The sequence below is a fragment of the Colletotrichum chrysophilum genome (assembly GCF_026319265.1).
Source record: "Colletotrichum chrysophilum strain AFK26 chromosome Unknown scaffold_28, whole genome shotgun sequence".
Classification (NCBI taxonomy): Eukaryota; Fungi; Ascomycota; class Sordariomycetes; order Glomerellales; family Glomerellaceae; genus Colletotrichum; species Colletotrichum chrysophilum.
The window spans coordinates 282994-306862 of NW_026517315.1; the positions used below are offsets into that span (position 1 = coordinate 282994).

Below are 23869 nucleotides of genomic sequence, written 5' to 3' on the forward strand. Positions count from 1 at the left end.
AGAGTGGTGTATGGGTATATAAAGGGTCTAAGAGATGTCAGTTCTGCCCCCGAATGAAGCCAGGACCAGCTTTTACCCGAGATCACTCTCATCATCCTCTTTGCCCGACCACAAGAAAGGATCTTGGGCCCCAGCTCGAAAGATGCGGTCGAACCCTCCGTCCATAACCACCTACTTTCGATTGCGATCAATAACCAAAGCAAAGAAGCAGTCAGACGTTTTCTCGGGTATGCGAGTAATGCTTGAGTCAGAACTCTAACAGCAGCTAGAAATGTTGGAGGCCGGAGGGAAGTGTATTAATGGAACGTCAGAGGCGTGATCTTAAAGACACTATGTAACCAACGGTGAGATAAATGGAAAAAGGGGGCCTCCAAAAGGACCGGGGATACAACCAACTTGAGTTCTTGGGCCGCTTTCTGCCCATCCCCGGACGACTCGGCATCTTGACACGCAGACCCCGAGCACTCCACGCCACATCAAAAGCCTGATTAGCATGCTGTGGTGACATCGTGGAGTTCTGCGCGGTGTGAGTGGGCGATTGGAAACGGGCTTGCATCTGTGTTGGATGGCAGCAAAGTATAACATTTCTTTTTCTCGGTGTCGTTTCTCACGCTGGTTGGTTCTGACGACATGCCGGCATGCAGTGCAGACCCCCGAATGACGGCAATGGACTTAAACCTTCAGTACTACCGCAGACTCGATGAGTTCAAGGACGCAGATCGCTCGGACCGCTGTTGGCTGGTCAAGATGCGGCCATGTTGGCTGATGCGGGCTGTGCTGCATGGTGACCTAACCGGCCATGTTGGCGATGTAGCCGGAGGCGGCGCGGCTTTGCAACGCATGATTTCGGCCAAATTTTGGGCCAAGGGGACAGGTAGCCTCCAACGTATGCCTGCAATTGGCCGATTCTCGACTCCCTCCAAAGATACCGTGCGTTTGACCGAACATTGAGTATCGCAATAGAACCAACGTTAGCGATGCGATGATGAAAGTGGAAAATCTCCAAGATATCGGGACGACCTACCCTTTTGAGTCAAAAATCAAGAACCGTGTGATCTGTAAGTCATCACTTGGACTGCTCTGCTTAAATACCTTCAGTGTTTTCTTCCAATTGAGGATGAATCTTGCTATTTTACCTTCATCACAATCTTGAGCTCAAAAGCCGCTATCGCATCAACTACTTGAACTTCCAGCTACAATCCTCAACCTATAACTCTTTTGAACTTTCAAAGTCGGTCCAGCACTACATCAACAATGGCTCAACAACACACATTCGAGGTTCAGCCCATGCACGTGGACCCTCAGCGACTCTTCTATGAATCCGTCGTCCTGGAGTATGCCCTCCAGCAAGCCTGCAGACGTGGCAGACAAGTCTTCAACGAGGTTCAAGCCGTCGAAAATGACCCCCTCGCAACAGATGTCCAAATCTTCCACTGTTTCGTTGAGAAGTTGGCGCAGGTGTGTGACAACGAGCAAGGAGGCAAGATGGTCACGGCCTTTTCCGTTCTCAAAGGACCTGATGGTCCGGAATTCGTCTTCGGCTCAAACGAAAGGAATGAGGATGAGCTGATGGAGGTCCAAGAATTCGCCGAGAGCCTCTTAACTATGGTGGGCAGCAACCCGGCTGGACTCGCGACCAAGCCCCTCGCCAAACAAGTTCTGTGGAAGATTCTTCATTTCAATCTCCCGCGCGTTCAAGAATATCTTGGAAAACTGGTGAGATACTTAGACGAGTGCATTGCCGATTGCGTCAGGCGTGGCACCCCAGCAGCATTGGAGAGTAAGCTTCCACTAGCACGCTCATAATTGGGACGGTCGAACTAACAGAATATCAGCACTCATGCCTGAACTCGAGACCCTGAAGCAAAAGGCGGCATTCCCTCGAGACATTGTCTCTGGAAATGCGCAAACCAAGTGTAAGTTGTTATGAGCCTTCCAGAGAACGGAAACAAAGATGCTCATAGGCAATGTAGTCTTCAGTGATTGCGAGAAGCTCCTCAGGGGCATATCCGTCATCAAAGGCACCACCATCGACCAAGCTATCACGAATTATGCTAGAGATGGTCATATGGCTGGCTCAGACTCGTGGCGCGAGCTCCGTCATTTCCTTGGAAGATTCCTGTCTTTCCGTCAAGCATCGAATGCGATCGTTGGCGCAAAGGATCGCTTCCCGACCCTATTCCAAGATTTCACAGTTACCAAGGTTTCGTCCAGCCAACCCGCACCTAAGCCGATCGCGAGGTCTAGATCTGTCACCGCTAGATCCATCATCAGAAACATGATCACGGATGACGACGACGATCGGGAATACTTTCTTGAGCACGCAACTTCGATGCAGATGTTTAATCTGGACGACGAAATCCAACGACAGATCAGCAAACGGACTTTCAGGCCTCGGGTCCACGCGGAAATTCTTGTCCACGAATACCTATTGGAAAAAGGAGTACAACACTCTTCACAATTCTGGAACGGCTGGAAGTACATTGGAAGCAGCAAGCCCACCTGTAGGCTTTGTTCCTACTACTTCGGTGCCCATCCTGATCGCATGACGGTGCGAAAATCGCACCTGAACCTCTATCCGAATTGGCGTCTTCCCGTGCTTCCTGAAGCTCTGGGGCTTGACAATCCTGATTTGAAGGCTTTGCATCTACTTCAACAAATCACGGAGAGGGTTCAGGATGATGCCAAAAGAACGTTGGAGGAGAGGCGTCCGGTGGGGCGGAACCACGATTCCAACACCCACTCTTCGCTGCCGTCGGCCTTATACGCGTACGGTATCACTGATTCTATGAGCATGAGCGAGCTCGCAGCTGCTTTGCCGAGAAGCGTAGTTGGAACCGGTGCTGTTCAAGGAAACCTTCCAATGGGTGAGGGTGATGATGATGGCTTCAGTCTGATTGGTGAGACTGACATGGACACACCTGGAGAGAACAACGACGGAGTCTCGGTAACTGCATGATTCGGTCTAGTTCAAAAGAGAACACTCCATTTATTGTGGTATGCTATTGTAGCTAGTTTGATTTGAAAATATCATATACCAGTCTTGCTAGAAGAACTTGTGTGACACAGGGAAAAGCCTCAGATGACTTAGTAACTACCCGGGGTAGGCTCAGCAGTCTCAGGCTCAGCAGTGCTGGAGCCATCGCCGCTATTAGTGGTGGTGCGGACACGGGTCTCGAAGGTGGAGGGAGCGTCGTCGCCGCCGGCCTTGTTGCCGCCTCCGATGCCCGGGATCGGGAGAGCAGTCGGGATGATGGCACCGATGCCACCGCTGCCTCCGCCGTTACCACCACCTCCGAGGAGTCCACCGATGCCACCCGCACCACCGACGGGGAGGCCAGTGGGGAGAATGCCATTGATTCCACCCTTTTCGCCGCCGCCGTAGCTGCCGCTGCCGCCGCTGCTGCCGCCACCACCGAGAAGCCCACCAATACCTCCCGCACCTCCACCACCGAGAATGGCAGTGGGAAGGACGCTGCCCTTATCACTTCCGCCAAGGATGGCTCCGATTCCGCCCTCGCCGCCACCAGGGAGACCAGTAGGAATGATACCACCAAGGCCACCGGCGGCCTTGCCATCACCACCGGCCTTGCCGCCGCCACCGAGAAGTCCGCCAATGCCGCCCTCAGCGCCGCCGCCGCCCTTGCCACCGCCGCCGAGGATGCTGCCAATGCCGCCATCAGCACCGCCGCCGCTGAGGATGTTGCCCTTGCCGCCGCCGCCAAGGATGCTGCCAATGCCACCATCACTGGTGCCCTTGCCGCCACCACTGCCGCCGCCGCCGAGGATGCCTCCAATGCCGCCGCCGCTGGTGCCCTTGCCGCCGCCGCCGAGCAGTCCACCGAGGCCACCGCCGAGACCGCCACCAGCCTTGCCGCCACCGCTGCCCTGGGCACCACTGCTACCCTTGCCGCCGCCTCCAAGGAGGCCGCCGATGCCGCCGCTGCCACCGACACCAGGGATGTTGATGGGGAGGCCGCCGCCAGACTGGCTACCGCCGGATTGACCGCCAGAAGGAGTGGTCTGAGTGGGACTGTCGTAGTCTCCGCCGTGGGCGAAGGCACTGGCCGAGAAGGCAATGAGAGCAGTAGCGAAAATAGTTCCCTTCATTTTGAAAGAGTGTTAAGATGACTCTGAGTGGTCTATTGAAAGATTGGAAGTAGTTGGAATTTGAGTGAGTGAATGAATGAATGAAGAGCTGAGTTTCGAGAACGAAAGTGAAGACTTGCTTCAGGGTAATGAAGAATGAATGGATGTGGTGGAATGTGATGGCATGATGAGAGAGAAAAGAACATCTTGGCGGGTGGGATCTTCGTCTTATATATCTGGAGGTTCTTGGGCATGATCACCGCGGGCCGAATGATCTGACCAAGAATTTGTCAAAACCCATGGACCTCTTGGATGGCTTCGACGAGAAATCAAACAAATTACGCCGAAACATCATGGTCCAACAAGGTTACTCTCTCAAAATAGAGTCATGAGGACGGGTACCTCGGGTAGCTCCTATGGCCCAAATCTCTGGTCGAAGTGGACGATTCAATGGCGAGAAGGTCTGACTATTGCGGATCTGAACAAGTCAGAACAGTAGTGAGGGGGTTGGGTGTCTGGTAGATGTTGCTCATGTCTAAAAAGTGGTCTTGGGCGTTGAAGAGGGGCCCCGCCGACGGGATGATCGAAGCGGCGTCTAAGGGTGGTGCGGGTGGTGGATACAAGCCCCCGCAACCCAAGTTTGTATCAACGAGTTCTAGACCAGGAGAACGCACGAAGGATCGCCCCCGAGATTTGGGATTTGATTGCTGCACGTTCATGTGGCTGAAGACAGAGCTCTCATGTCTCCTTATGTCACTAACTTCACATCCTCCTGATGGCAAAAGCCTAAAAAGAGCATCTTTGGCTGTTTCGAAGGACGGCCGGCTTCAAATTCTCCGACCTGAGGGGGCGTTTTGTCCAAATGAGAAATAAGGCAATTGGCAATCGTTGTTTCATCTTATACGGCTTTTAAGCGAATGATCACTACATTAGGACGTTCGATCTGGAGCATCAACTATGTTCTCCTTTTCGAGGTCTGGGATGTTGCCTAGTGCTGCTCCGACTAGGCGAACGGACCCATGTCTTGCTTACCCGTCCATGGGATGGCAGGCGTCGCGCTTAAATGACACCAGGAGACACCTAGGTCTGAGCCTTTAAGTCTAAAGCTTAGCATTAACCAGACCGAAAAGCTTTAATTCTTGCAGGGCAAGTGCAGTGCAGAGCCGAGACCCGAGGAACTCATTTTGACCTTGCATACAAGAAGCTGAATATGATTACCCAGCAGATCCCTGTTCAGAAGAGCTTTCAGATTCAAGACGTCAATCATCACATATGAAAGTTGACCGAATGTTGATTGATTGAAAGCCGAGATACTCTGATCGTCAGAACCAAAAACCAGGGTCGTTTTTTCTTCGAATTTGCATTTCACTGCATGTCTCATTACATTTCGATCTCAAGATCCCCAGAAGGGGGAGGCAACAAAGTGAGGGGAAAGGCGTTGACTAGTGAGACAGTGCTAAAAGCCACTAAATCAGACGGCGAGTCTTGCTAAGCAAATTGAAGGTCAACGCACGGTCAGCATGACCGGGACTTTCCGAGCAGCTCAAATTACGGCGAGATGCGCTAATCACCCATGCTAAGACTCTCTCACTGGACTTGGTTAACCCCCATGATTCAGTGCGAGTGTGGAAGTGAAGCTTCCCAGTGTAAGGCAAATGAAGAGCAGCGTTCATTGCGTGCTGTCATCGAAACACAATCCAAGTCGTTTCTCATCATTCGGGTAAGCTCTGGAAGATACTTGTACGGAGCATCAGATGAATCATTCGTCATTACCAGTGTGTTTCCTTGAATGTTGCCATCTTCTGAATCGCAACAGAACAAACGGGGATCTTGAGGCTCTTTCTGCCATCTCACCCCGCATCCACCACATTCAAGTCAGCATTATGCATATCATACCAGATACCTTGTAGGGTTGTGGGTCAACTGGAGTTTAATGGCAATTTGCGCAAGGCTGAAAGTCTGAGAACTGCGAAGACACACATTCAGTTTATGATCGACTAGCAGGATGTCGCACGGAGATCGTAGTTGCAGAATGCCTCAGCGTTCCGGAGTTCTTCATCTGCAGCAAAGTTTCGAAAGTAATGTCCAGAGGACAGATGCGATTTTATGTGGAGAGTAAGACCTTTCGCATGGTTCTCGCTGCGGAAGCCTTCACCAGCATCTTGTGTCTAGTGTAAGGTAGGCAGACGACAATCAGCTTCATTTGAGTTGGGGTTTTCATTGTCGTCTTCAACCGAAAGACCACGATATCATAATTTATCAACCAGCGTAGCTATAATTTGCAACCCATCGGCATCAGTCGCAGACATGCAGCCGGCAAATTTGTGGTATTGGTGTAATTGGATCCGCGCCGACATGTGCATCATCTCGCTGTGGAACTTCCTGATGTGTTCTATGACTGGAGTCAGTTAATTCTTTGAACGGGCTTTCATATTTCAACTGTAAATGCTTTGAACATGACATCTGTCGTCCAGCAAGATCAAAAAGATGGTGGTGTCTTTCCTAGAATCCTCACTTTGGGTAATCTGTGTCCGGGGAACAGGCAGGCTCAAGTACCCACATTTCCCCTCGTTCCCCGGATTCCGAGGTGATAATTTCCTCTTTGAGAATCAAAGTGGAGCGTCCATTCTGAACCCGCGGAATCAATATGATGCCATTGTCATATCCTCTGACGTCCCACGTGTTTTTGCGCCGTTTTGTGGACATCTGTCTCAGACTCTCAGCTCTCAGCCGACCAACTAGGTAATATTTCGCCGGACTCATCCATTCTAGACACGAAGCTGTCCCCAGATACGCGCCGCTGACTCGGCGGGTCTCGGTCCATGTTCGGGGTCCACGCCTGGGTCTTTTTTTGTTCAATTGCCGTCATTTTATTGGCTGGCTATAGATGGGAATTCAAGCTCGACACTTTCGCGGGGCATTGAATCGCGGGGGAGCTATGGACACAGAGAGCTTTCCCCAGCGTCAGAAATTCAAGGTTGGGTTTAAAAAGCTGGCTGTTCACCCCTCCATCAGTAACCGGTGGACTGTTGCTCTCCTCCTTCTCGTTTTCTCAACAAGTCATCGCTCTGATTTACACCACCGAAACAATACCCACCATGCCGAACATCACTCGTTTCCGCACAACCTGGGGCATTCCCCCTGGCGATAATTTCGCAACATGGAGGCAGCTATTTCCAGAGCTCAAGGCCAAGGGCTACAGTTAGTAAAGACTTCCAGTAAAGATATCCGGAAGGGAAGCTTACCCTAATTGCCCAATAGCCGGAGTTGAAATCGACTACAGAGCTGTGAAGACCGAGGATCTCCCCGAGTTGAGAAAGCTTCTGGATGAGTCCGGCCTCCAGTTCATCGCACAGTATGTCGCCTGCGATTAACGTCGCTCTTTGACGTACTGTTAAATCTCGAGCGGGTCTGACATCCTTTGCACAGAATCATGTCTTCATGGCCTGGATACGAAGGAGCGAGACCCCCGGGGCTGACCCCTAAAGATCACCTCGATTTCTATCGCAAGCAGCTTGAGCGCGCCAAGGTTTTGAAGCCTGTCAAGGTTAACGCACAGTCTGGAAGGTTCGTACTAGTTTGATAAGCGAACCATGTTCTTTGCGTAGCTTACACGTTGTCGCACAGCGATATCTGGACACCGGATCAGTCGGTTGAGTTTTACCGAGGGACTTTCAAGATCGATGAGGAGCTGGGCTTCGCTGGGAAGGTCACCCACGAGACACACAGAAACCGCTCCCTTTACCATCCGTACGTTGCGAAGTACGTTTTGGATCGAGTTCCCAAGTAGGTTGCCACGTATTGAAACTGCTGGTTTTCGAAAATGGGTTGGGCTAATTCTTTTGAAGCCTTCGAATCACCGCGGACATCTCCCACTGGGTAGTCGTTGGCGAAAGACTCTTGGACGTGTCCGAGGAGGATATTGCTGTTCTCGAATCCGTCATCCCTCACGTAAGTGCTCCAGAGAGAGACTCTCGCTGGCTTTCCATGGTGCATTGAAGCATGAGACTAACCTTTTATCTGTAGGTTCACCATATTCACGCTCGTATTGGTACAACTCAATCATCACAATGTCCTGATCCTTCGAACCCCATTTACAATGATGAGAGGGAGTTCTTCGAGAAGCTGTGGGTCAAGATTGTTCAAAACGCCGTAAAGACAAGGGGCGATGATTTCCAAGTTACCTTCACTCCGGAATATGGGTGAGTCACGATCCTAGCTATGATGTTCCAAGCTCTGTAACACGCTAACATGTCTTGTAGCCCGTACCCATACCACCCTCACTTCGGCCCTAGAATATACACTGAGGTTGCTGACACCGAGGGTGTCCGTTTGGAGAAGCTCTTCCACGCAGCTTTGTAAGCTGGGCTACTAAAGAAGCTACACAACCTATCCGTAACTATTGAATGTTCTGGCGGATGGAGCCACTTTTTCCATGGATTACGATTGTAGAACGGGCACATGAGACAGTGCGCTCGAAAACACTTGAAAGATAGACTAGAGTTCTAGGTATTCAACAGAAGCTTTATATACGGTGATACGCAAGAAGGAAATGAGGCACTTTGGTGTTATTCCAGCGACTGCGGAGTGACCACAGCACAAGATGTGAGATGTTCGAGCCAATCAAAACAAGATTTTTATTTTTTCCTACCCAAGAGCGATTATTATAGTTAAGATGAATCTGATCAGAAGTAGTGAAAGCGGAGACCTCTTTGTTCTGCCTTCCACTCGCAGTCGATTGGATGGGCACATTATTTTCGGATGTGAGAGTACGACCGGTTGCTCTGGTAGTCTCATTGACGCCCGAAAGGAACTCACATTACACCATAGCAATATGACAGCAACACGCTGCAAACTGACCTGGCAAGTAATTCAATGATGTATTCTTGCCAGTTTGGTACTTGTTTGGGATACGATGATTGGCGAATGCGATCACAAATAAATGATACTTCTTACCAGCTATCTCTCAGTCTATTTGACTTTTACTCGGACTAGTAAGCTTATTTGTTAGAGGCGTGACAGCAAACCTTTGTCGATCCTGCGTTACCGGAAAAGGAATAACCTTGCAAATCATGTACATTTCCGAGTTGTCACAGTTCGCATAGTCGAGATTGTTGATTGAAGGGTATAAAAACATGGCATCTTCACAAGCCAAGCCGCAAATTTATTCAGTCTGCTGTCACTCTCGCCTCAAAGTCTGCTCTTTTAGACACTCCTAAACATAACGAAGAATCCAGTAATCTTATGTTACCCCAACTACCTATGCATAAGCCATTTCATTATTTCACGGTGAATGCGAGCCTCCGGGATCCGTGCTCGAGTCAGGCATTCTTTTGTTTATGTGATGGACATGGATAATGGGGATGACCTTTTCTATTAGAGTTTGCAAGGATGTTCTAGACTCGTGCTTTCGGGCTCAGTCCGACATCAATGGTTGTTGTCTACATCGGCGAGCAGGCCGTACGTGACATCACCATGGATATGATAGAAGTCTTGAACAACGCTACCCAGATTCCGAAGCCATTTGATTTAACTGGTAGGCTGGTTGGACACTGAATTTGGGGGGAAACAATGAAAACAGCAGTGTTTTGAACAATTGTTTGCTTGGTTCCACTTCAGGGGCCGCCAGCCCCTGTGGGATACCGCCTTACCTGACCCTCTTGGATACGAACAATCTCGAGTCATCTGAGAACAGCTAATCGTGTGGAGATAATGGAGTCGATCAAGCATCGAATTGAACGGGTGATCCGGCTGCTTCCCAACCAAGAGCAGTTGCATGGTCTAGAACATCTATAAAAACAACCGAACTCCCCTCTAGTAGCATTGTCCCGGAACCATACCTCGACACTTACTCCCAATTTCAAGAGAGAACCCCTCAGACTAGCAGTAAGGCACTTTAAGATATCACTCAACAGTTTCTCCAGGACCTAATATTCTGTTAGAAATGAAGTTTACCGTGGCCGTCTGTCTTCTGGCTTCTTACACCGGCCTCGCCGCCGCTGCCGGATGCCAAGTTGAACTTCTCAACATCAACCAGGCCGTAGTCGGCAGCGGCTGCGTTCAGATGAACTACTACGCCAACATCTACGACTCCATCACCCGTGCAGGATACACTGTCAATGCCAACAATAACTGTGGCCTGAGCTTCTCTGGCAGCCAAAGAATCCCCGACGGCTACTCTCTGCGCAGAGTGGGTTACTGCTAAGGGTCTAAGAGAAAGTGTAGTCCAAGATTGCATACAGGGACTTCCTAGCTGCTGTATATACTGGGTGATGGTTGTTGGAACGTTTTGAGCATTGATTAGCGACAATGAAAGAATAACTTGAGCTTGCCTCATACCGCACTACTTCTGATACTACATGGTTGTGAAGACTATTGACCTCATTCTGGGCTCTGAACTGAATTTTAACGATTTCAACTTATTCGGATTTGTGATGAGATCCTGATATACACTCCATACATGTACACAACTGCTGTCGAACTTTGATCAAGGTAGGAAATCTCAAGTCTACTCCTCATTTGCTTCTTCGAGATTTCCGACCAGGCCATCACCTCCATCGTTTTTATCATTGCTATCTCTCTCAGCACCCCGTTCCCCCGCTTCGTCTTCATCCGAACCGCCATCCTCAAGGAAGCCTGACAGGGCTCCGATGTAAGACATTCCAGCAAAAGACTGTTGCGGGTATCAAATGTGTCAGTATGGCGTCCATTAAAAGGGAAACCGTGCACTACATCAAACACTCATGGAACATACGAGGAAGGGTCAACTTACCGCCCGAAACTCGGAATTTGGCGATTCCCTTGAAGCGCTCTCTTGTGCCCCGCCGAGTCCGTGTGTGATGACCCAGCCACTCGGCTGACCAAAGCCCATGATAACACCGTAAATAAGGTCACTATGTATTTCGATCTTCTGACGCACGTTCCACTGATCCGGAAGATCGCTTCCTCTTGCGAAGAGCATCTCTCGATCCCGGTTTGTTCGCATCTGATCAGTCTCTGTCAGTATGATCACCCTTCTCTAGGAGGATTGCGATATAAATGCGTAGGTAGACTGCCGGCATGTCCCCAGCATCCGATGCCACACCAATCTCATTGATCTCTTCGCCATTTCAACGTCAACGTCAAAGTGGACCAGTTCCTCTGCTGGCCAACAGGCGCCGTTGATCTCAGTCGCACCGATGGTTTCGACATCGCCAGAACTCAACTCTGCACGAAGGCCACAGAGATTGTATTTTCTGGGATCTCTCCTGCCGGGAATACTGCAATTCTCAGGCGCTGGCAACGGACTGCCCGTAGGTGCAAGCCATCCTGATAATCGCTTGAGGGTGACATTCCCGACCGCATCGATCCAGGCGATCAACTCATTCGGGACAATGTCGTTGCTGAAAATATTGCTTTCCACTTCGCGGGTGATCTCAGGGATCAAGTTGTTCAGTCACAGAAAACTGTTGCATTGCCAGATCCATCGATCCCAGCGAAGAGCCGACGAATCCTTCCAAAGGAGCTCGGCGAGCGGATTGATGTTTATTGATCCGGCCTCTTCTGCGTCAAGAGTTTCGTTGTTGACGAATGGGGCCGTGAGCAACCCAAGACTTAGGATGGTTTCTTCGCCAATTTGGCCCTAACTACGTGTCAATTAAGGTCGATTTCGCAATATTCCATTCGATCTTTCATGTATCAAAGGAATATACCTACAAGTGTATGTCCGAGAACACCGGTCAACTTATACTCGTCTTGCCGTGAGGGAAGTAAAAGTGGTCTATGACAAGCCCGTCCAGACGTATCTTGCTTGCAATCATCGCCCAGTGTGATGGACTGGTGATCTCTGAAGCAAACCTGATGCTGCGCATAAGTTCATGCTTCAAACCGGGACAATTATACACGAGAACCAAAATGAAGGTGGATGGGGCTGCAATTATGTCAACGAGGGTGAAGGTATACTACTCACAGTCAAGCCAAGGATCACTACAGGCGGCGCTTCCGCAGAAGAGGTCATTTCAAGCTCGTTGAAAGGGTTTTCGTACGCGCTGGGGTTTGTTCCTGTCATGTGCAGAACAATTCCGGTGACGTCTCTGGCCCAATCTCGACGCTAATGAGTCGGAGATGAGAGTTTTCATCCCCCAAACGAGTCTGTCGTCTGAACATGGTGGAATTCTCCCCCATTTCTACCATTTCAGTCTTGAGGGGAGTTTCGGCAAGCTCGCTCATACCGTGTCGTCCAAACTACCTTGTTTTCCCAAAGGGCGCAAACGACAGTCCAACTAGACCCAACGTATCGTCGAAATATGCCTCGAAAATTCGCGTGTGCTGGAATTCCTCGATTGATTTGGCCCAGTAAATGCCGCGGAGGTCCCTGTCTCGCTGGTTTGTGATGCCATGGACAACTGAAAGCTGAAAGCAATGAGAATCGGCCTTAATTGAGCAAAATGGCCAGTCGTACATATCGTCTTCGAACTCAATGTCTTCTGCTTCATCTTCGTCTTTCATGTACTTCTGTTGTCGCTGTTGCCGGAACTCGCTCCGAACTTGAATTTTATCGGCGATATGCTTGCAGACCTGATGGATTCTTCTTTCATTGGCCATGCTTATCATGTCAAGGTTGTCGAGTTTTGGCATCTCCTGCAGTTGAAATGCGACCCGCATTAGGTCGGAGCCCTTGAGATCTGGATGCCCATAAACTATGTACTCTCTCAGGTCATCGTCGTACCAGTTCAAGTCATTGTACCAAGGGAAATGTTTCGTCAACTGGCGCTTCCAGAAATTGAAGTTATTGGAAATTAGCTCATAGACCGCTGGTGAAGCCTTGAGTGAGCGAAAGATTGATCGCAAGTCCATGAAAGAAATGATGTAAAACACGATCTCAGGCGGTAGACTGCGGAATACATCCGTCGGCGATGCCTCGGCGGGTTCCAGTAGAGTTGAGAGCAAAGGATCGTCCCAATAGCGTTTTTCGATCTTCCCTTCTATGGAAAAAGACATTCTGAATAGCCTAGCGTTCGGATCTGCCGCGATAATACCCGGCACGAAGACATTTTGAAAGGTGTTGTCGATCTTGGTGTCGTAGTCGAGATTCAACGCCAGCGCATCGTGATTATGAGACAACTCGTACAATGCGTCATATATGCCATCTGTCCTATTTTCGTCACTGTTATAGGAACTGGCATAGCTGTCCAAAATTCTGTAACAGAACTTGTGAAATGGGAACACCGGATCGAGTTGGCCCGGATCGTGGTAGCAGCGAAATTCGGATAAGTTGCTGTGAGGCGTATTTACGTCGGCATTTTCTTCCCTCCCCCACTCCGGTTCGCCCATGATAAAGCCCCGGGTGGACGATACCGTGCCAGGCTCAGACACGAATGCTCTGTTCAGGCCGATTCCTTCGTGGGAATGGGTGCCTATCACTCTCGCCTCGGAGAGCCAATCGAGGCTCCTATGGCTGAAGAACGCTGGATCTAGGCCTTCGTATTCTTCCTCCGGCGCCTGGGTTCCGGCGGCTTTGTCTCGAGACTTTGAACTTTTGGCGATCTTTGGTCGTCGAAATGGAGCGCCACAGACCGCACAGCGGTAATCTCGTCGGCTCTTGCCAACCATATTGACAGATTCGAAAAGGACTGTTGTTACGCTGGGGTCCAATACTCCGGTCCAAATGACGCGACGAGATACAAGAAACGCGCGAAAGGAGACCGTGTTTGATGAAGGGTAGGGATATCCACGGATCGTAGTTCGACGGTGGTGTGCCGCTGTCCTCTAGCATGTCGAGCTTCAGCCAGTCATCGCACTCCCAGATCCAACGTCCCTGAAAGACTGCCGAGGTTTCTGCCCAGAGATGTTTCGCAAGCATATTGTGATTTGGAGCCTCTTCATCTGCACTTTTAAGGCTTTGCTTGCTTTCGAAAAGGGCGTGGAGCAGGCCTAGACGCGAGATCTCCTCTTGCCCTATCTGGCCCTGTGATCCTCATTAGCATTTCGTTGTCAATTTAACCGGAGAATCATACGATAGTCTGGCCTAGAATGCCAACAAACTCCGAATCGGCGTGGTCGGGAAGAAGTAGAGCTCTGTGACAGACCCGCCTTCGGACACCTACCTCACCCATGCTGCCAAGAACCAAGCGTTCTCCGTCATCAAAGATAGCCTACGCATGATTAGCAAAGCTTGAAAGCATACGTAGGACGCCTTATTCTGATGTGCAGCTATCTAGTTGCAGAAACGCTGCAGAGCGTATCTACAGGGTAAGTCGGGTTACTTACGGTGACCGCACTGATGCAGATAGAGAAAAGGTTGGGGAGTGTGATGTACCGAAAGTCGGTGTATTTGAGTGAAACCGCATTGGCTTCAGTACACGTCGTGTGCAGTACAAATCCAATGATACCTTGGCCCGGGTTGACTTGACCTACGGCCTTTCGAAGAGTAGAGGCTTTGTCACCTATGCGAACTAATTCCTTGTAGATCCCAGCGTCATGGTTTGGCTCTGTTGGACTAGCAATAAAAGCGGTTTCTTCAAGACCTTCGAGCCCAGAACGGCCGAAATACCTAGGCGGTTCGTCACATGGCTGGTACGACAGTCCTACCAGACCGGAGTTGATGTCAAAGTAGGCCTGGATTGTCCGTCGTCGGTGAAAATCGTCGCTTGATTGGATATACGGGACGGTACGAAGATCTTTGCCTTTGCTGCACTATTACCCTGAACAGAAACAAGTTGATCGCAATGGGAAGCGTTGATGATTGAGGTAGCGGTGCCGTTTTGATACCACTCGCTCTCTTCCCGTTTCCACTTTGCCATATATCGCCGTGAGATTTCCTCACAGATTGACCAGATGCGTTTTCGATTATGCATTGTCAACGAGAGCGCCGAGCCAGGTTTGTCTGGTTGGAGAACGTAAGCCCACAGCATTATATCAGGCTTCTCGCCTTTCGACTCTGCCTCTTTCGCGTCCTCATATGCTTGATTAAACCACTGCATGTGTGCGCGAAGATGTCCTTTCCAAAAAGACCAATTGCCGGTTACAATGGAGAGCAGGCGATCAGACACTTCAACCGCGCGAAAAATGCTTGTGGTATCGAGGTACGATGCTACTTCTAGGAGAACTTCCGGTGGGAGATTTCTTAGAAAGTCACATTCTGTCTTTTGCCTCGGTGTCCATATGTGGTTGTACTCCGAAGTGTCGACATTGCCGAGAGACATTAGCCGTCACTCAGAATAGGCGCTACCGAGGTTCATGAGTATAAATATCTCCCCAGGCACTAGTTTGAAGGCCGGGCTCATGTCTATACCGTAGTCAAGCTCTAAGGCCAATGGCGATTGCCCATGTGATAGCTCAAACATGACATTATACAGCATGTCGTTGTGATCTTGGATGTCATGTTGTAAAAGCAGATGCCTCCAAATCTCAGAATGGCAGACGCTGTGGAGTGGGAAGACAGCATCGAGCCGGGTAGAGTCGTAATAGAGTCTGTATTCCCCAAAGCCGAATTCCGAGTGAGGGGCGTTGACATCATTCCCTCTCTCGGCCATTATGATCCCCTCCTCTAGCCTGCCACGACCAGTTAAGAAGGCCTTTTCGGTGCTTGATGGAGCATTGGGGTTGAAACCTAGGAACCGGACTTCCTCAACCCAGCTAATGTCGCAGTCATCGAAGTAAGCAGGATCAAGCCCGCGGTAGGCTTCATCCCCTGCATCAATCCCACTCACCTCATCTTTGGCTTTGGACCGTAAGGCAATTGGAGGCTTCTGGAGAGGTCCACTGCATATCGCGCAGCGATAGTCTCCAACGCCAAGCGTCGTCATCGCATCACGATGGTGGGTGTGTCGGTGCAATAGGAGCGAGTATTAAGTCTTGACGAACGTCGAGGGCTGAATTAATTTGGCGAACGGGGCGGGAGCGTCATTCACCCGACGAGTCGCCCTACCTACCGGCCCGGGGGTCTACCTTACGGGCTACCTACCTACTATGCAGTAGTGCACTTTGTGGGGCGGTCCGACCCACACAGTGAGAGATGGCAATCTTCACGATCACAGAAGTCTAAGGTAGTTTCAAAGGAATTGTGCATTGAGTTGGAATAAACGTATTTTGTTCAAAATGTTCTCTTTCGTTTCTCCAGTTAACTACTCCTGTGGGTTTACAACCACCTTCAAACCGCTGACCCCCTTATTCAGGATATCAAGGGCTTCGTTGAGTGCTCCGAGACCACCATCAATCTTCTGCGTTGGAAGCGGAATGAGCTTGTTTTCCGCAATTGCTTGGGGAAAGTACGTGTTGAACGCCCACTTCAGAAGACCTGCGTTCTTCTCTTCTCCCAGAGGCGCACTCCACGAGCCAAACTCACGCGTCACGCGTGCCGGGAGATCGTCCGGGCCGAAGGGCGGTAGCAGTGCATATATCTTACCACCGCCTTGAGCACCAAGAACCCCGCCGGTGATCTTGATGGTATCTGGAAGAGAGATAGAGTCCACGACGTAGTCGTAGGGTCCTTCCGCATTCAAGGCTTTGATGACCGCATCGGAAGATTGTGTATGGTCGATGACTTTCATAGCCCCCAGCTCAGCCACAAGCGATTTGTGTCGAGGTGACGTGGTAGTAACAACATCGTAGCCAGCTTGTGCAAGATATTGCACAGATAGACTTCCAAAGCTTGAAGTACCACCGTAGACCAGTATCTTCTTGCCATTCGGCGGGGCTTTGCTATGCGCATCAGGCTTGTGAAGTCCCAGATGCTCATTAAACAGGCCGATGACAGTGCTGAAATTTCCAATCAGACCAACGGGACCACTGAAATCGGCTGAAGCTGGCAGCTTGCTGGTAGTGACATCCCGAGCGATGACTTGCTTCTGAAACGCGCCGAATTTGTTGCCTTCAGCACCAGCAGTCTTAGCTGATGCGACCATGTCTCCGACCTTGAAGTCGGTGACGTTGGGACCAACTGCTATGACTGTGCCTCCATACGATGTACCCAGAATAGCAGGATAAGGAATTGGAAAAACTCCCAGTTTGGCAAGTTTCGCGTCGATTGGTACGAGAGCGATGAATTCGTTCTTGATCAAAAGCTCGTGCGACCCTGGCTGTGGGGTCTCGACATCTTGCACCACCAACGGTGTTGTGGCAGCGGGAATAACAGCGGCAGCATGAGGCATGGTGAATAGTAAGGATTGATAACTCTTGGTAGTATGGCTAATCTGGGTTCGGGATTGGATGTGATTTGAAGAATAATTACTCGGATCAACCGTTCGCGCACTTCAACGCTTTTTATGATGGCCCGTAACTCTAATGTCGTGCTCAGAGGCTCGATTATGCCATCATATCCAAAGTTACGCCAGAAAGTTCGACGAATCATCAACCAACATGATTTCGAATTCAAGCTCGGACGAAGACGCAAGTCGCACGCTGCTACCGCTTCAAACGGTGATTTATAAGCCGTCGGACTGCTTAAGCCTTGAATTGACGGAACATCCGGAGAACCCCCTGCCCCTTTGTATTTCCCCATCGTATGGGCACAACTGCTTCCGCAAAAAAGTCCGCTTCGATAGAACTACAGTCAATAACCTTCTAGCATGCAGTAAGCAGGCTTTCAATCATCTGGGGAGTCCAGCAGTGGATGATTGATCAATCCGTGCTCCCGATACCAAGCCCACGAGATGGGACGGGCGCTCGGATCTTGATTTCCCACTCCAGCCATTTTCCGAAATAGAAATTCAGGATCATGTAATGTGGAATCCTGGACATCTTTCCCTTATGGCTTGGTTGTCCAATTTGGAACCTTTATCTATCCGCCATTCACGAAATGTGGAAGCTTTATGACTACGACCTCGGCGATTTTGGAAAGACTGGGCCCGCGCAATCGGATACCATCTCGATCGCCTGCAGCGATGACTTATATTGTCTCAAAGACATCGTCATCTTCGTACGCACTCTCGTTCTGGCCCCTATGCAACTGTTATTTAGGCATGTGCCCAGCGCTTAGCCAGAGACAGTCGGGGAACCTCCTCACTAGTTGTCCCAGCTGCAACACCGTGGCAAAGTATCGTCACCAAGACACATCTGCTGATTATCAGATTGTAGTCACAACAAGAGCCGAAACCTTGCTTTTTTAACAGTCCATGATCTACAGTTGAAGCACTGACCGGTCTTGCGGGTATGCTGTAGTTCGGCTCCTTGCGACGCTTGCAGGGGTCGTGATACTGAGATGGGCTGACGATGACAAGGATACTTCGGACGCCCTCAGACGAAGGAGGGCACCTTGTTGATCTCTCTGAGAAATCTCCGAAAAGTCATCCCAAGATTTCTGGGGTCCATCGAAGGCGATTCGTGTTGTTGGGCGATGCCGATACAGGCTAAGGGGACACTTCCACGTCGTCGGGATTCTTGTGGTCTGATGTCGGTACGTTCCAGGCCATCGGGGGCTCGACTTGAAACGCTTCCAGCAACAAGGTCGTAAGGTCGCAACTCATCACTCCGGGGAACCTCGCACTCCTTTCGACTCCATAAACGCGCTTGAAACGCATGACATTCATGTGGGTATCTTATGGCACCATCCGAGAGGTCCGTGATTGACCGATCACACAAGATAAAAGACCTTGGATCGCCATTGAGTTTTCGCATTGTTTTCCTTCTGCCAGCCATTTTCAAGTCGCATTCTGCAACCAGCCATACTCTCAGATCTCTCATATACTTTCGCAATGAATAACAACAACAAGTCTGGCCCCGGTGGGCCAGGAAACTCCAGCAACCCCCGTCCAGGGCAATCCCCCTTTCCCAACTCCGGTCCCCTGGTCCGACAAACCCCCACAAACTCTCAGTCAAGCCAACCGTACACGAGCTCATACAGCAACAACTTCGACAGAAACAACTCCAGATACAGCACTGGAAGAACAGACGAAAGCAGATACAGCCAGGAGAACAATGACTACACCATCCCACCTCGATCGCCACAGCGTCTATCGCCTCCGCGCCAGCAACCCAAGCGCGAACAGGCTGAACGAGCTTGGGAGGACAGCATCTATGGCATGTACGGTGACTTGAAGACGCCGAGAGACCCACCACGGCAGAATCAGCAGTCAAGACGGCAGTACCAGCAAGAAGACGACGACTCGTATGACGAAGAGGTGCCCCGGCGCCCCGATCCCGAGCCGGCACGGCCACGCCCGAACCGGGCTCGCACCAATCCCGAGGAGGGACCGAGGCGTGCGAACACCACTCGTCAGAACCAGCAAAATGAGAGATCTGGTCGCTCAGAGAGACGAGACCGTGGAGATCAGCAAAATCGGCAAGATGGCCGGAATGCTGACGGCAACTACCGACGTGTGCACATCAATATCGACACAGGCGGTGATGGTGGCCGCTCTTGGACATGGAGTACCGATGACCGTGATCGCGAGCGCACCAACGTCAACATTGGAACTCCTTTTGGAGGCACAGGCTTTGGTGGATCAGGGCCATCACTTGTCAACTTCGGTGACTCTGGTTTTCCATTTAGTGGTCGGAACAACGGCGGTGGCAGATTGCCTGTGAATGTGCCTTTCGTCAACGGACTCCCGGTTAACCTGCCATTTGGATTGTAGCCTGTGACCTCACAGCGCATGTTGATATTAAAAACACCTTGTATTATTACATGTTTGTCAAGGAGAATAGTCTCCGAAACTGCCATCGGAAGAGCGCGTCTTGACTTGGACGGCGAGGTAAAAGCAAGGAGTTAGAGCCATTGCCTAGGGAAACAATTTCTTTTCTGCGTGCAGCTTATTTTTATCCAGTCTGATACTCTTCTGCATACCTTGTAAAAACAAATCTGCCCCCAACAGGCCAATCTCTTGACTGCCGTAGCTACAGCACAAACCTCGATCCCACAAAACACGGTGCGTATGTACCCGGCATTTGCTTGCTCAACTCTGCCTTAGCTCTCCAGCCAGTGCAGTGACCCGCAAGAAGTACCTTGACTCCAGATTCTTTCAGGTCAGATGCAGTCTGCTCGATGATGTCGGGTTGAGCATCGGCAAGGTGAAAACCGCCGATGACTGCATAAAGTGACGCACCGCTACCAAGATCCATGGCGTGCTTCGCCGAATTTACCACACCTGCGTGGCCGCACCCTGTGAACATCACGATTCCCTTGTCTAATAGTATCGTCAGCGATGTCGTTTCTTAATCAGTTCACTTAGATAGAGACGAGACGAGACTTACTTTTCAGGCGGCACATCAGAATTCTCTCATCAAGCATTTTCTCGTCCTGTTCCCACTCGCCCTTGGTCTTGTCAAACCTCATTCCAAACCTAAAGCCTGCCTCGTAGCCTGATACTCGTGGAATTTCTCCGGAAATCAGGAACGTGTTGTCCAAAACCGTATGGAATTGATCATTCTTCGTCACAGTGCCACCGTGTGCCTCAATTTCCTCGAGAGTCGGGTCAGCTTCCAAGGAAATGACAGGCATGCCAGGAACCTGCGCCCCCCGATAGTCTGGGCGACCAGGGTGAAGGTCAACTGTGACTGGTAACAGATCACCACCGTTCTGTTGACGAGCCTCGGATACCATATCAAGGACTTTGAGCATTCCGCCGGAATGATCCCTGTGCCAATGGCTCAGCGTGATCAGTTCGATTTGACCAGCGTCAGCTCGGAGGCGTTTGGCATTCCGCTCCCATATATCTTCCTCTGGCCCTGTATCGAAGAGAATTGTGCGCTTTTGTCCGTCTTTGATTCCCGTTATCATCAGCGAAAGCCCGTGGGCACTGCAGCAGATATTGCTCATTCGCAGCTCTGGGACTGGACCCCCTTCCTCGGGAGACTCTCGGATGGCGCGCATGGTGAGGTCTCTGATGCCACCGGTCTGCTCGATTAGGGGATTGGGACAGGGTGAAATAGGGTCGAGTTCATTGTCGATGATCGCCAATATTTCGAGACTGTCAAGCTCAATTAGGTCCGCCATTTTTGCTGGTACGAGGTGAGGCGATGGCGCTCAAGATTGAAAGAAGGAAGGCAAGAGCCAAGATGACGGATTAACACCAAGTCGGTCTGCAGACAACTGTCCTATATCTCTAGTGCTGACACAAGCGATGGATGAGAGGCACCGAAGTTCTCCCGTCTCTTCAATATGCGGTTGGTGTAAGGTTGATCAACTAGCATTCCGGACGAACATCTACCCCAAATTGGGCGCTGAGATGACCTACAACACCTGTCCACACACGGTTAGTCCTCTCGCTGCTGCTGCGCCTCTTAGTCACGACCCGAAGCTTGGCGTGATTGTCGCAGTGAGCGATTGTCCAAACATTAGAACCAACAGCAGCAAACATGAGGGAAACCGCCCTTGACCCATGTATTACTGTGAGAAGTCACGCGCTCAACTTGCTTGGCCCAACACAAGCCCCTGTATTAACCCCAGTATGCCACGGTCTGTCGCCCAACTCACCTTGAAGCAACCGAAGTATTTATTACCCCAACAGGTCTCCAGCTACTACGGTTAAGAGCTGTTTTCCTAATCGTCTCGTGGCACAACGCCACTGAACGCGCATCGCCAACCAACCGAATCAAGCAAACCCGACACTCACTTTTCGGACACAACAACTATGCATAAGCTTACTCTTACAGCGCTCATCGGGGTAACGCGACTCATCAACGCCCTGGAATTCATAGCGCCCGACACCGACCGCAAGCTCAACCTGTCCGCACCGATCACCATCGAATGGACGCTCAATAACGAGGGGAACGCTGAATGGACGGAAGTCGATCTCTGGTGGTACGGCCAATTTTCAAATGGCGGAGGAAATTTTGGATTTGCCATTGAAGAGAATTTCACGACTACGGGCGACGGAACATACGGCTACAACTGGAATCCGGCCTCGGAGGTGGAATCATTCACGAAGAACCAGAACACGCTTTCATCCGACAAAGTATTCTACTTCTTGATCAAGCGACATGCGCCCAATTCGACATCTGCTTCCACTCTTGAACCAAGCGAGAAGTACGCGGTGGAAGGAAACGATTTGATCGGAAGCTCTGCAAGCCTGATGAAGCCTATGTGGGGTGTCGCGGTTGCTGGTCTTGCTGCAGCTTTTGCATTGATCTAATATTCGCCCGCTCGTTGAGAGCTCGAAATCCATTACGAGAGAGTCGGGGAAGGCGGATACTAGGCAGGAACATGGACGGGACTCGAGGCTCACAGTGTCATTCCCAATCCCGTTGGTGCATCGTCCGGGCGTACCCAACTTTTGTTTGTCTCCTCCAGACTGATTACACTACACTCTCATTCTCCACTACCCCAGAGCGTGTCGTTATTGTGCGGAACAGACTAGATATATAGCATCGGTCAAACACTGATCTCACGACACAAAGGATGATGATTCAGAGAGTCTGAGAGGAGAGCAAGTATCCGCAGCTTAGGAGTCCGCAGCACAGAAGAGACGTAGGTGTGAGCCCACCGTGCGGCTGCTCGGACAAAGCTCAGGGTCAAGAAGGACCCAACTTAGTCAACGTCGGCCGGTTAGCCAAATACTGTGAAACCTGGGCTCTTCACCATTCCAGCTCCTCTATGTACGAAGCCCATACTGCGTTCTCCAGCCTAACATTTCGAATTAATACTGCACATCATAGATTCTTATTGAACAATGCATGCCCTTCTAAGCCCATATCGTACTTACCCAATATGCTTTAGGACGCAACGAAGCAAGGTATCAGGATCCTAGCCGGGGACATATGTACAACAGCTGGGCTTAATAATGGTTTAAGCTATCAAAATGCCTGATTGGGCTCGCTGGCAGTTCAACAAAATTAGTCGACGTCCTTGGTCTATTTATCAAGGCACTGGCTTTTACTAAGTCATAAGCGCGCGGGAAGTCTACGTTGTGCAATCTCCACCGCTGTAGCGGAGTAGAACAACCCCGTCACGCCGCTCTAGTAGCATGTTACTTTCAACGGTAAGTTGAGCGTGCACTTGGTCGTTGTCACTGAATAATCTAAGTGGCTCCCAGAAAATGGGACGTGTACCAGCGGATGATACTGGTGCTTCTGCCTTGAAATTTGTGCTTTGTAGAACGTGCCGTTCAGTGGCCGCATAATCTCATTGTATGAAGGTCAGTGTCACAAGTTATCAGCATGGAATTCATGGCTGTTACCGGAGAGTTGAGGGGCTCTCCTTTCCATACACGCATAGTATGGCCCAACAATGCCATGCAGTATTAGTATGCACGAGCCAACAACGGCGGGCGGTAATCCAGCTGGCATACAAACACTAAAGAAACCGAAACCGAGCAGCATATTTGGTGGGCGGGCCGTAGGATCCGCAGCTCAACAAATATCTTCAAAGCCTACGGAAGAGCAACTCCATTCCGGGTCCGAGATCATTATGAAGCCCGATGGGCCTGATTTAAAAGTTGTGACAAATCTTCTGCGGAAGCTCTTCAGCTACCTATCTTCATCTTACCTTCATTTACAGCATGACCGAACCCCACGAACCCACGCGAAAATTGCGTGGCAACTGCCACTGTACTGCGGTCGTGTACGTCGTCTACTTTCCAGAACCCAGGAAAGCCACACAGTGCGGTTGCGACTTATGTGTCAAAAAGGCAAACCTATGGTTATCTGCCAGCCGGAGTGAGGTCACCTTTGTCAAAGGGGACGAGAGCTCTCTGACGAGCTACGCCATCGGTGCGGAAGATGCCACTTACAAGGTAAGAGTTTGCGATGATCTCCTGCGGCAAACACGATCTCACCCCACAGTTCTGCGGTATTTGCGCTACTTCTGTGATGACGACCAGTTCGTCTGATACACAGATAGCCTTCAATGTAAGTAGTGGTACCT

The 23869-nt window shown here is 50.5% G+C and overlaps 9 protein-coding genes across 9 annotated transcripts; 5 read left to right on the forward strand and 4 right to left on the reverse strand.

Moving 5' to 3' along the window:
- Nucleotides 1–1254: 1254 nt before the first annotated feature.
- COL26b_004610 (uncharacterized protein) lies at nt 1255–2959 on the forward strand (the record flags this gene model as incomplete). Its single annotated transcript, XM_053177481.1, has 3 exons — nt 1255–1780; nt 1836–1916; nt 1965–2959. 3 exons carry the CDS (start codon nt 1255–1257, stop codon nt 2957–2959), a joined length of 1602 nt encoding a protein of 533 aa, XP_053038595.1.
- A 128-nt stretch (nt 2960–3087) lies between these two features.
- On the reverse strand, nt 3088–4110 carry COL26b_004611 (uncharacterized protein; the record flags this gene model as incomplete). The annotated part of the gene is made up of 1 exon (XM_053177482.1): nt 3088–4110. One exon carries the CDS (start codon nt 4108–4110, stop codon nt 3088–3090), a length of 1023 nt encoding a protein of 340 aa, XP_053038596.1.
- A 3077-nt stretch (nt 4111–7187) lies between these two features.
- On the forward strand, nt 7188–8451 carry COL26b_004612 (uncharacterized protein; the record flags this gene model as incomplete). The annotated part of the gene is made up of 7 exons (XM_053177483.1): nt 7188–7290; nt 7351–7444; nt 7519–7656; nt 7717–7875; nt 7938–8040; nt 8116–8291; nt 8352–8451. The coding sequence occupies 7 exons, from the start codon at nt 7188–7190 to the stop codon at nt 8449–8451; spliced, it is 873 nt and encodes a 290-aa protein (XP_053038597.1).
- A 1068-nt stretch (nt 8452–9519) lies between these two features.
- On the forward strand, nt 9520–10294 carry COL26b_004613 (uncharacterized protein; the record flags this gene model as incomplete). The annotated part of the gene is made up of 2 exons (XM_053177484.1): nt 9520–9625; nt 10014–10294. 2 exons carry the CDS (start codon nt 9520–9522, stop codon nt 10292–10294), a joined length of 387 nt encoding a protein of 128 aa, XP_053038598.1.
- A 303-nt stretch (nt 10295–10597) lies between these two features.
- Nucleotides 10598–10960, reverse strand: COL26b_004614 (uncharacterized protein; the record flags this gene model as incomplete). The annotated part of the gene is made up of 2 exons (XM_053177485.1): nt 10598–10762; nt 10862–10960. The coding sequence occupies 2 exons, from the start codon at nt 10958–10960 to the stop codon at nt 10598–10600; spliced, it is 264 nt and encodes an 87-aa protein (XP_053038599.1).
- Nucleotides 10961–16193: 5233 nt separating this feature from the next.
- Nucleotides 16194–17219, reverse strand: COL26b_004615 (uncharacterized protein; the record flags this gene model as incomplete). The annotated part of the gene is made up of 1 exon (XM_053177486.1): nt 16194–17219. The coding sequence occupies one exon, from the start codon at nt 17217–17219 to the stop codon at nt 16194–16196; it is 1026 nt and encodes a 341-aa protein (XP_053038600.1).
- A 1542-nt stretch (nt 17220–18761) lies between these two features.
- On the forward strand, nt 18762–19643 carry COL26b_004616 (uncharacterized protein; the record flags this gene model as incomplete). Its single annotated transcript, XM_053177487.1, has 2 exons — nt 18762–18789; nt 18823–19643. 2 exons carry the CDS (start codon nt 18762–18764, stop codon nt 19641–19643), a joined length of 849 nt encoding a protein of 282 aa, XP_053038601.1.
- A 259-nt stretch (nt 19644–19902) lies between these two features.
- On the reverse strand, nt 19903–21001 carry COL26b_004617 (uncharacterized protein; the record flags this gene model as incomplete). The annotated part of the gene is made up of 2 exons (XM_053177488.1): nt 19903–20192; nt 20260–21001. 2 exons carry the CDS (start codon nt 20999–21001, stop codon nt 19903–19905), a joined length of 1032 nt encoding a protein of 343 aa, XP_053038602.1.
- Nucleotides 21002–21638: 637 nt separating this feature from the next.
- COL26b_004618 (uncharacterized protein) lies at nt 21639–22139 on the forward strand (the record flags this gene model as incomplete). The annotated part of the gene is made up of 1 exon (XM_053177489.1): nt 21639–22139. One exon carries the CDS (start codon nt 21639–21641, stop codon nt 22137–22139), a length of 501 nt encoding a protein of 166 aa, XP_053038603.1.
- Between the last annotated feature and the right edge of the window lie 1730 nt (nt 22140–23869).